This window comes from Sminthopsis crassicaudata, chromosome 2 (assembly GCF_048593235.1).
Source record: "Sminthopsis crassicaudata isolate SCR6 chromosome 2, ASM4859323v1, whole genome shotgun sequence".
Lineage (NCBI taxonomy): Eukaryota > Metazoa > Chordata > Mammalia > Dasyuromorphia > Dasyuridae > Sminthopsis > Sminthopsis crassicaudata.
Window position 1 is genome coordinate 323,732,720 of NC_133618.1, and position 12,134 is coordinate 323,744,853.

At 32.3% G+C, this 12,134-nt stretch overlaps 1 protein-coding gene across 5 annotated transcripts in view; it reads left to right on the forward strand.

The window, feature by feature from the left end:
• KIAA0586 (KIAA0586 ortholog) overlaps positions 1-12,134 on the forward strand; it is a 147,681-nt gene that overhangs the window by 85,718 nt on the left and 49,829 nt on the right. For all 5 annotated transcript variants that reach the window (XM_074290227.1, XM_074290226.1, XM_074290223.1 and 2 more), the window contains exons 20-22: positions 6,057-6,250; positions 7,274-7,395; positions 8,980-9,170. In XM_074290227.1, coding sequence (XP_074146328.1) covers positions 6,057-6,250; positions 7,274-7,395; positions 8,980-9,170 — 507 coding nt within the window. The remainder of the gene's footprint in view (positions 1-6,056; positions 6,251-7,273; positions 7,396-8,979; positions 9,171-12,134) is intronic.

The following is a 12,134-nucleotide window of genomic DNA, read 5'->3' on the forward strand; positions in this document are numbered from 1 at the left end:
TTGGGCCTGAGGAGGGGAGTGATAAAGCCTTTGAAATCATTTGGCTTGGTCCTCCCAAAGTAACTTCGATGATGAACTGAAAGCTAGGGTACAGCAACTTTCCTCTTATAGTGTCTGGGCTAGCTCTCTGGAGGTCCTTCAAATGGGCCTTGGTTTCAGCAGAATAATCACTATGAGAATAGGCAAAGATAAAGTCCAAAGTCTTTATTGTCTCCTTCAGTTCCCAGTCTGCATCAGCAGTCTCAGCCAATCAGCTGTTCAGTAGTCTGCACATCTCAATGTAATGTCTTGCTTTCCAGAGCCCCCACACTGGGGTGGATTAAAATATGATGTCCAGACTAGCTCTCGGAGGATCTCAGGACCAGCCCAAGTCCTTGGTCTTAATGGAGAAGTGATGAAGGCAAGACAGCCACCATTGTAATGCTGGAGAAACTGAGGCAAAATAGAGATTAGAGAGTTTTAATATTTTATTATTGGAGAGCTTAATTGGTTGACTGGATAGGACTCTCATCTCAAGGTATCCAGTGGTGAATGTGAGTTCTCAATGACATACACACATGGCTCAGCAATAGGGGTAGTCCAAGGCAGAGGCGGAGTCAGAACATTAAGAGTGTTCTCTTCATAAATAGACTATCAGTCCGGTTCTGACAGGGTGGTGGGAGGCATCAGACATTCTGGTAAATTGGGATAAAGAAGAACAATGACAAGATAGGGGGTAGGACCATAAATTCTTGATGACAGAAGGCGTTAGGATACAGGAAGTCTGAACTCCCCCTTATCTTGAGTCTCACATTGACAATTTATAACCTTAGAGCAAGTGGCCTTCAGTCTTAATGAACCGGAGTGGGGCTGTGGGGGGTTACAGCTAAGGGGATTGAGGCAGAACAGTTAAGGAAACTGAGGCAGAACAATTTAGGGAAACTGAGTCAGGACAATTAGGGAAACCGAGTCAGGACAATTAAAAGAGAACTGTGGCACACCACCATGAGGCTGATCAAATCTTCCCTTTTTTAACTTTGACTTTGCCTGAGATCATTGATTACTGTCCTATTTTTTTCTGTAATAAATTCTACTCTTGATCTTTATTATTGTATTTTTATATATCTCTTCTTTCCTATCCCTGTTAACTCATCTACCTTATTTCTACTACTATGTTGCCTTGCTATTAACTTTAAGCTTCTTCTCTTTTCCTGAGTACCTTGCCCTCATCCTTTTGTTTTCCCTCTCCTTCATCTTCTCTCTCCCCCTTCTTCCATTTCCATTAATCTACATACATTATTTCACTACCTTTAATCTGTACAACCTTCTATATCCCACTTTATCCTATGTCCTCCTCCTTTTATTTCTTTTAAATGTTTGGAGAGTTTTACACCCTTCTGGATATGTATTGTTCTTTCTTTAACTTATTCCTTATGTAAGTGGGATTTCAGAACTCTAGCTCTCCTTGCTAATCTAATTCCTTTGGATCAATTCTTGTTCTCAGACCTCATTCCTGCAACTTTGCTAAAGCTGTGAATTGATTCAAGTAGTTTTTTTTTTCTTTATCTGTTCTCCAGATCTTCTGTTTTTCTTATGAGATATCTCACATTCTCATATTTTTTCATTTTTTATATTGTTTTATTATTTCTTGATCTTTTATAAGCTTATTGGCTTTCCCTTGCCCAATTGTAATTTTCAAAGAGTCATTTTCTTCCTTAAACAATCAGGATCTCCTTCAATTATTCTGGAGAACAATTTGGAACTGTGCCCAAAGAACTATCAAAGTGTGCATACTCTTTGATCTAGCAGTGTCTTTACTAGATCTGTATTCCAGAAAGATCATTTAAAAAAGGTAAAAGAACCCACATGTGCAGAAATGTTTGTGGCAGCCCTTTTTGTAGTGGTAAGAAACTGGAAACTGAATGGATGCCCATCAGTTGGATAAATAAGTAATGATATGTGAATGTAATGGAATATATTGTTTTATAATAAATCAGCAGGCTGATTTCAGAAAAACCTGGAAAGACCTACATGAACTGATGCTAGCAAAATTATTAGAACCAAGAGAACATTATACACTGCAACAAGAAGGTTGTATAATGGTCAACTGTGATGGACTTGGCTCTTTTTCAACAATGAGGAGATTTAAGACAGTTCCAATAGATTTTTGATGAAAAGTATCATCCACATCCAGAGAGAGAATTATGGAGATTGAATGTGGATTAAAGCATAGTATTTTTGTTTGTTTGTTTGTTTGTTTTTCCCCTTTTGATCTGATTTGATTGGAAATGTGGATATATATGGTTTTTTTGGTTTGTTTTTTTTTTTGCTGAGGCAATTGGGGTTAAGTGACGTGCCCAGGGTCAGGTCCAGGAAGTGTTAAGTGTCTGAAACTAGATTTGAACTCAGGTTCTCCTGACTTCAGGGCTGGTGTTCTATCCACTGTGCCACCTAGCCCCTGTGGAAATATATTTAGAAGAATTGCAGTGGTTTAACTTATATTGGATTATTTGCTGTCTAAGAGAGGGAGGGAAGAAAAATTTGGAATAGAAAGTTTTGCAAAGGTGAATGTTGAAAATTGCATGTATTTTGAAAAATAAAAAGCTATTAAAAAAAAAAGAATCAGGATTTCCTTTTCTATTTGGTTGACTTTTTTCTCTATAGTCTTGGTTATTTTTTGGATTGTTCTTTTTAAAAAAAAAAATTTCCAAAATCTCATTTGATTTTTAAACTCTTTTTGGGCAGCTAACTATTTAATGTTATTCTTTGGGGTAGGAGAGGTTTTTAAATTTTAATATCCTCCTCTGAAGATAAATCCCTGTCTCTCCTCATTAGGAAGTGAAAGTTCCTATGATAGCCTAAGACATCTCTCAACCCAGCTAACCCCCAGAACTCTCTGCTTATTCTTTTAAAGGAATTAACCTGGAAGTATTTATACTTCTCTGGGTTCAACCTCATTCTCCTATCTGTCTTTGGATCTTCTTAGATTATCCCAGGAAGAACACTGTTCTTCTCCAATTTATCTTCTCTGTTCACCTTGGTTTTATTCTTTGTAAAGGGAAATGTGGAGAGCTTGAAATTTTTTGAACTACTTGACTACTTTCCCAGAATCTTCTGCAGGCACTAACTTTAATAATCTTTATGATCTGCTGTAAATTCTATGATCATTTTATTTCTCTCATTTCCTTGAGGTATGCCTAATATGAGATTGTTAGGTAGTACTAATTTTTAATTAGTTTTCTTTCATAATTCCATATTGATATCTAGAATCATAACCCACCAACATATTTGTTATGATTGCCTTTTCATTTTTCTCATTCAAATTTGCCATTTTTCTAATGCAAATCTCAGTTTTGTTTTAATTTTATTTTTCCAACTCTTATTTGTTTGAAGCATATTTTGAAGTAATGCTTTATAGTTTGCTAGTTTTTTTGAAAATTTTCATATCTTTGTTCATATTTGCAACTCTTTATATTTGTATTTTAATGACTCTTGCTTTTATATTGCTAACAGTTAGTATTATGTACTTATATCAGGTGGATGTTCTCATCTTTCTTCAAGCCTTCACTAGTACTCTCTCCCTTTGGCTCTCAGGCAGAGAGATTGCCTCATACTTTACTGAGAGAGTTGAGGCCATTAGATGTGTCTTCTTTTCCCTTTCCTCATTTTAAAACACTGTGGCATAATCCCCCATTATCCCCTAATTTAAACTTTGTTAAGGGGCTATTAGATACCAACAATTAGGTTAGTATTATACCATGGGTCCCTCAGTGTGTCCATGGACATATCTTAATTAACATTATATAGACAAAGTCCTCCAAAAACATAGACCCCCATAGGTTTAGAAGGACCTAGAGGTGACAGTCTGCTAGATAGTCAGATTTAGGTCTTCCAAAGGAATAGCCTACTCAGACCCTACTTGAAAGAGTCAGATTAATAAGTTATTCAGTAATTGAGGACTTTCAAAATACTTAGGTGGGAAATATGGGAAATATGGTAAAAGGACTTTCAAAATACTTAGGTGGGAAATATGGGAAATATGGTAAAAGCTGAAAATTTGAATAAACCTCTGATTCTTTCTATTTTAGACTATGGGGAAGTATCAGGAGTTTTTTTATGGACTTCATCTGGAATCTAGATTCTTCTTATCCATTATATATCCCTAAGTTTAATTGAGCAGGCTGAATGAAGATAAAAAAAAATATCTGTTCAGGTTTCTGCATATATCTATATCTATATCTCTATATATGTAATTAAAATATTCTTTATGTATTACTTATTACATGTATGCATATTGTACATGTTCTATATTGATATGCATGTGCTTGTGTATATTTACATATACCTATGTATGTGTGTATATATACATATACATGCACATACACATAAGTATATACATACATAGATATGCTTGTATACTTAATTGAATTCTCATTCTTTTCTTCCATGTAGCTTGGATCAATTGTAGTAGGAAATAGAAGGAAATAATCTAAATAAGTAATATTGATAATAAGAGTTGACAACATATGGAATGTTTATAGTTAATAATTCCTTACATTTATAGAGTACTTTAAGATTTAAAAAGTACTTCTCTCTCAAACTATTGAGAGTAGTATATATTACCTTCATTTTATAGATGATGAGAGATGAAATTATTTCCTTATGATCTTAAAACTTGTTTGTGTTGGAGCTGCAGTTTGAACCCAGGTGTCTTGGTTCTAAGTCTAGTACTTTCTTCACTATACCTTGGTAACTTCTCTGGTATATTAAAAAAAAAAGTTAATTCCAAGGAAACTCACATTCCTAGAATTTAAAAAAAAAATTAAAAATAAAGTTCATTCTAAAGAAAAATCACATTCCTAGAATTCCTAATCATTACTTAATTTTTTTGGTTGTCTTGAGTATTTTTGAAATCTGGAAAAATTTTAAAATTATGTTGAATAAAATATAATAATAAATATTTTAGTATTAGAAGTTAGTTTTTCAAAGCTTTTAAATTCTTTGTTCTTTTCTTAAATTTTTCATGCCATGTTACTTGTCAGTTAACATTTACTAAGCACCATCTGTGTTCCAGACATTGTGTTAATGTTAGTAATACAAATCTGAAAAACAAAGACAGTCCTTGCCTTCAACTAGGTTATTCTCTGCTAATGAAAGATACCATACAAAAGGAATTCGAGATGTGGTATATAGTTGGGACTTGTTTTAAGGCCAAATGACTATAGGTGGGGAGATAATAGCCTGGGCCCCCTCCTTAAATGGAGGTTTTGAAACTCATTACTCTTATCTCCATTTATAGGGTCAGAGAGAATCCATCATGCATGAATTTTGAGATGTATTCAATCTTGTAAAGTACTGCAGTTTCCAAGTAATGAGGTTTCTAGGGGCAAAATAATAATATACTCTGGTAGGTAGTATTCAATCATAGATTGTTTGACAGAACTACATATTAAATATTAAGTGTTCACTGCTTCTTTTTTTCTGAATCATAATTATCATCTTAATATTTTCCCAACATGTTCTCATATTTCTTTCTCTACTATGATTTCTAAGTGACATAATTTAAATGCTATTACACTTTAATGGGGTTAAGCAGGTTTTTAGCAGACTGAATAAGGTATTTTAAATGTGGATAAGAAGTTGTTAAATATTCTGTTGGCTGACAAGAATTTTTTTAATCTGATGGTCTTCTCTGTATGTATATACATGAATAAAATAGGGGAAAGGGCCAGGGTTAGATCTATTATTCAGTTGGTATAGGGAATCTCAGAAGAAGAAATTCCCTTGACCAGTATACATTGATAATTTTTCTTCAGTTTAGATTCTTAAAAATGTTGCTTTGAGCAGTGTTGAGGTTAAGGGACTACAGTAAATTTAGGTCAGAAGTGGGATTTGAATAGAGATCTCATCTTATAGACCCATTTTCTATCCATTTATTATGTTGCCACTCAGTGTATGCAAAATATATAGTATATACATATATATAGTAATATCCTAAAGATTTTCTTTTATTTGACATAATATCTTATATATCAGTGTTTTATAAAAGAATCACTGTATTTTTTTGTTACCTTTAGGATGAAGAAAAAAGTGATGACATTGAAGATTTCTTTGAACCAGTCCTGGAGTTTAATCAAAGTGCTAAAGTTACTCCTCAACATTATAATGGTCCTCCATTTCCACCAGTTGTATCTGTTGCTCAACCTACTGCTGATATTCTTGAGAAAGTAATTGAGAAAAAAGAGGCTCTAGAAAATAGCCTTATTAATTGGTAAGTTATGTTGATATTGATGATAATATAGTGATAATATTAAATATGACAGGAAAATTAGACTTTCATTGCAATACTTAAATTTCTTTTACCTATTAAATTTTGCTTTTACAATTTGCTAACCACTGTTTGATGTAGGATTAAAAGGCTTATTTGATTGCATTTTGGGGAGTTAAAAATGACAAGAAATGTTTCCAAACTTGTTCATTTGAATCTGCTGTCGTAGTAGAAAAAGTGTATTTTTTTTTGGCAATAACGTATTTAAAAAGATATCTTCTTTTGTGTCAGGTGACTTTTGAAGCATGATGTGTAATGGTGTAATGAATCACTGAACTTGAAATCCGAAGAGAATTGAGTGCAAGTATGCCCCTTGAAATGGGCTTTGTGAACCTAGCCAGGGTGATCTAGCTTAGCCTCAGTTCCCTTAGCTGCAATATCAGGTTGTTGAAAAGCTAAAATAATGGAATGTAAAGCACTTTGCAGACAAAGCTTAAGTGCAATTGAGTGTTAAACTGTTATCAGTTATAATTGTGGCTACAATTATTGACTTTGAAAAAAGAAAAAACTTATTTCCCCTGGGTTCTTTAGATAATTGCATGCCTTAAGACAGAGAATATAGACCAAGTTATTGTTCAAGGTTCTTTCCAGCTCTTATTTTGTGATTCTGTGTGCTGTTTAATAGAGTTTAAGTATTTTAACTGCGTGCTATTCCAGGTATATTTACTGACTCATTCTTTCTTTTAAACTTAGGAGTTCTGTTAGACTTTTCCATCCTGATTTCTAAAGTGACTTTAGAAAAAGCAAATTCTTATCATACTATGATTATTAGTGTTCTGTAATTGTTGCATTAACCTATCTTTTTTAGCCTTATCACTTTGGGGAACGGGTGTTATTTTTCAGATATCATATATGTATAGTCCATGAGTAAAGGAATATTTTAAAATGTCAAAGCGGTATGTCTATCATCTATCAAATGGAAATAGGTTTCCATTTTTAAAAAAACTATTAACTTTTGTTTTTCAGGTTAGAACAGGAAATAATGTCAAGACTTATCAATAGGATGCTTCCATTCCAGCCACAGACCAAAGTACCTAATGTTAGTATTTCAGAAAGTGAAGAAAGTGAAACTTCAGCCTCTGATGTTGGTAAGTTCTGACTTCTTAATTTGTTTCTTTTCAGATGCCATTTGGACTGTATTTCTGTACAATTTATTGTGAAAACATCTTTAAAATAATAGTGATAAAATAAATCTTCAGAATTCTTCATTTTTTATTGATGCTTTTTGTTTTTCATGTTAATGCTATTTTCTGATATACTTTATAGCCTTATGACAAAGAAAAACACAAACCAATACACTGAATATGTTTTTCAGGGTATATATCATTCTGCATATAAAGAGAAGGGACAGTATATTTTATTTCAGAATTCTAAAATAAAGGTCAATATTTAAATCTGAATTCTGTTTTCTTTAGTGATATTTTTCTTTATGGTCATTATATTTTTGTTTTCTGAACCCTACTTTTGATTGTATATCAATTTCATTACCTTTATGAATTTCTCTGAATTCCTTGTAGTGACCATTTATTATGGTGTAGTAACTCTTGAAATTCCTATCAGAGTTTCATCAAATTCTCCCTAATAAAAAGACATTCATTTTGATTCCTTTTTTGCTACCAACAAAAGTACTGCTGTGAATGTTTTGGTATAGATAAGAAAAGGAAGGTTTTTTTGATGGATGATCATTAAATACAGATTGAGGATTGCAATATAGTTATTATTTGCTATAATTTCTTCACTTGCTTTAAAAGTTCCAATCACTTCTTCTGTAACTTGAGTAAATACTAGGGGAAGTTGATTTACCCCTTTCCTCCTTTATGTACATGTCTTCCTAGGAGATCTACAATACAGCTTAGGGAACTATGGATATTAGTGTCTAATTAGAACTAATATTCTTCAAGTGAATTAAAATGTATTTTGGTATAGTTCATGAATTTCACTGTTTTTGCTTCTCTACTGGTTAATGATTAAAAAGAAGTTAATTTTTATATTGATGATTTGTTTTCTTTGAAATTACTGCCCTATTTTTGGGGGTTCCCTTTACAAAATGCCTAGATCACATATTTTGCCATAGTTTCAAAATTATTTCATTACAAGAAAAAAGGTCACATGATGCCTCTAGGTTACATCTATTAACTACTTGTATAGTTTTAACTGGTACATGATATAGAAGTAGAACTTGCTACCTATTGAATAATTCACATTTCTGAATTCAAGAATGATGGGTAAAAGTTTGCATTTGTATTCGTAAAGCAGCTTTTTCTTCTGAATTGCCCTATATAACCTTAGCTAAGAACTATACTTTCTATAGCTTTTTTTGCAAAATTAATTTTTTATTCAGATGCATTACTTCTAAGCGACTACAATGCAAATGTCAACGCAAATCTTTTTGTTTCTCTAAAAGCTAGAAATGGTATGCACTTCTTCCCAATTCCATTTCAATTAGTAATGTGGTCATTACCACATTATCAGTTTATCTTAATAAATTGTACTGAAAACATTAAATACACATGTGGGTTTATATATGTATGTGTATATATATATGTATTTTTTTTTTTTCAGATTTACCTCCCCTATTCCCTATAAGCTTTTTCAATAGTCTAAGGATTAAAATATTAATTTTGATCAAGTTTTTAACACATCTGTTTTTCTTGAATGTTTTTAATATCTAGTTGAAGAAACAGGTGGTACAAAATTTCGACTCGTTGTTGATGCAGGTGTGCCTGTGAATTCAGATATGATTAATCTTTTTGTGAATGAAGCTCTTGAAGAGATTATTGCCATCATGCTCGGTAACAAGGAAATAACAAAAGATGTTCCTCCTCTTCCTGCAAATGCTCCTGCCAATGTACCATACTTACCAGTAAGAACAATTTCTGTTATAGAGTATTAAAATGGCAGAACTTAAAATAAATATTTTGTTTTACAGGGTTCAGATCAAATTCTTGTTACCAAATGTAAATCAAGCTTACATTGTTTTAAAAAAATAAAATTGATTTACATTTTAAATTCAGATTATAAATGATATTATTAATAAGCAAAATTAAGAATTTATGCTTCTTGATATATTGAATGTTTTTATCTAGTAGCTATAGAATGGATCAACTTTCTCATAGTATCTTCTTCAAATTTAAGAGGCAGGCAATAGATGGCTAAATATTCTGTAGACACATTTTTCCTATAATCTTCAGTCTATTTCTTGAGAGGCTACTTATTTTTTCAACATCAAATCAACACTACCATTACTTCTGGAATGAGTTTTTCAGTTGCTACCTCATTGTTCTTTCATCTCTGTGATTTTTCAAATCAAATTACCCTTTCTTATCTATTTATCTATCTGTTCCTCCTTTTAGAATCTAAGATAGCAATTGTTTTTCAATTTGTATCCCTAAAGTTTAGCTCAGTACTTGAGCACATAGTGAATACTTAATTCTTTTTTCTTTTTTTTTTTTCCCTGAGGCTGGGGTTTAAGTGACTTGCCCAGGGTCACACAGCTAGGAAGTGTTAAGTGTCTGAGACCAGATTTGAACTCAGGTCCTCCTGAATTCAAGGCTGGTGCTCTATCCACTGTGCCACCTAGCTGCCCCCTTAATTATTTTTTCAATTCATTTAGAGCGAATTCTATATTTGTTCAGTAGTATAATACTTTTGTCAACTTTGGATATATATAATTCTGAAATATTTTTTTCAGAATAATATTAAAATAGTGTTAGAAATATTTTTGAAAAGCTTTTAGGCATTTATGCATTAATTTTACTCTGTAAGCAGCAGATATGTTGTGGAATAAAAATCTTTCTGTGTTATGGCACATTAGATTGTCCAGCGTTTTATTAAAACAACTGACCATCTAGGGAAATGTCTTTAGAAGATAGCTTTTGTCCCTTAAGAGACTGAAGCAAAAGAGAGAAAAAGTATTATGTGAATGAGAACAGTTAGTTCCAGACTTTTGAATATCTAAATGTAAATAACTAGTGGTTGTAGTTGCAAAGAAACAGAAGGAAAGAGAAGAAGCATTTTTATGATACTTAACTAATTCAGTCTCTGTGCTAAGTGCTTTTTACAAATATTTTATTTGATCTTCACAACTGCCCTTTAATGTAGATGCTCTCATTATCTCCATTATGAAATTGAAGTAACTGAGGCAAACAGAAGTTAAATGATTGTTTCAGGATCAGTACTAGTAAGCATCTTAATCCAGATTTGAACCTTGATCTTCCTGATTCCACATCCAATTGTATATGTTGCATCACCTGCTGTGGTGCACAGCCTTTTACAGAAGAGTGTAACAGTTTGATATTATGGAGAATAGAGGAGGAACCTGGAGTAAGTGACACCTCTTTTCATGTTGAATGAGTATTTTTTGAAAGCTCTAGGACTATGTAATTTAAAAAAAATTAATAGATTTATTTTATAGTAACATGGAACACTGACATATTCAAAATAGTCTCACCTTTTAGTTCTTAAATCCTAGGGGAACTTTGGGCTTATATTTGATATATAGAAGTTAAAATCAAGAAAATAAGCTGGTCTATAATATTGGCATTATACAGATTTGTTGTACTTATAAATGAGATCACTGGAATTTTATTTTGTAATTTTGATTTGCTGCCTTCCCCCCCCCCCAAAACCAATAACATGTCTCAATTTGAGACTGAAAAAAATTGAAAATACTTTTGATTCATTTAACTGCATAAACTCATAAAAATCTTTGGCCTCTTTACTGAGTTTTGGAACCAAAAAAGAAGTATCGTCTGGTCATTTCACTATGGATTTTCCATAAGGAACCATCCATTAAAAGACTGTTTTCTTTAGTATAGACTGTTGATATAGAGTGTCTTTACTCTATTATTAGTTAAAGATTTTAGGATGTCTGAGATTTTCATTCATTCCGTGATCAGTTTCATTGAAGTGTGTCTTCAAACATAGACTTGTGCTCAGGTACCAGATGTACACATGTTCAATGAATGAATGAGATGTTTTTTATTTAGCTAGGTGCATTGATTGCTACATATTGTTACTTTCTCAGTTCTGATATCTTAGTGATGAGAAAATATTTTAACGATTCATCCGTATTTTCTTGCTTACCCATTTCAGATTTTTTTTTCTCTTCATTTAGTACAGTTTTAGCTAGGTTGATATTTCCTGTCCTATCATTCTAGTCTATGGATTTGATGTTTTGATCTTGACTTTTTTTATCAAATATGGTCATTGTCTCCTGTAGTTTGTATTCAGCTATAGGTTTGGTTAGCAGGCTCTCTTTGTCTTTATGCAAATCACTAATAAGAATATTGAACAAAAGAAAACCTAGGAGAGGGTACTCTTATCTTATAAATAATTTAGCATGACATCCATTATTAATCAATACAGTTTGGTTGTGATCATTCAGCCAACTGTAAATTCACTTTACTATATAATCTTATTCAAGTTTATATTGCTCCTTCTTGTTCATAAGGATATTGTGAAAGACTTTTTCAGTTGCTGTGCTTGAAATCTGTTCTCAGACATTTTTTTCATTCAATATTAGTCTATTAATGCTGTCAGGAAGATAGGTTAAGCCTGATTTGTTCTTAGTGAACTCATCTTGACTCCTAATGGTTGATTTTTTAAGTGTTTAGAAACAATTTTTTTAATCATTTGAAATTTTTCCAAGAGTATACATTAAGCTCATTAGTTTGTAGTTTTCATATCTACTTTTTTTCTTTTTAATATCATAACACCATATCCTCCTCCTCCTGTTCTGAGGTCCTCTTTTGTTTGCTATGATTCTTCAAATCTGTAGAGGAAGAAACAGTTTCTAGATACAGAACTATTCCAAAAGACCTAGTAT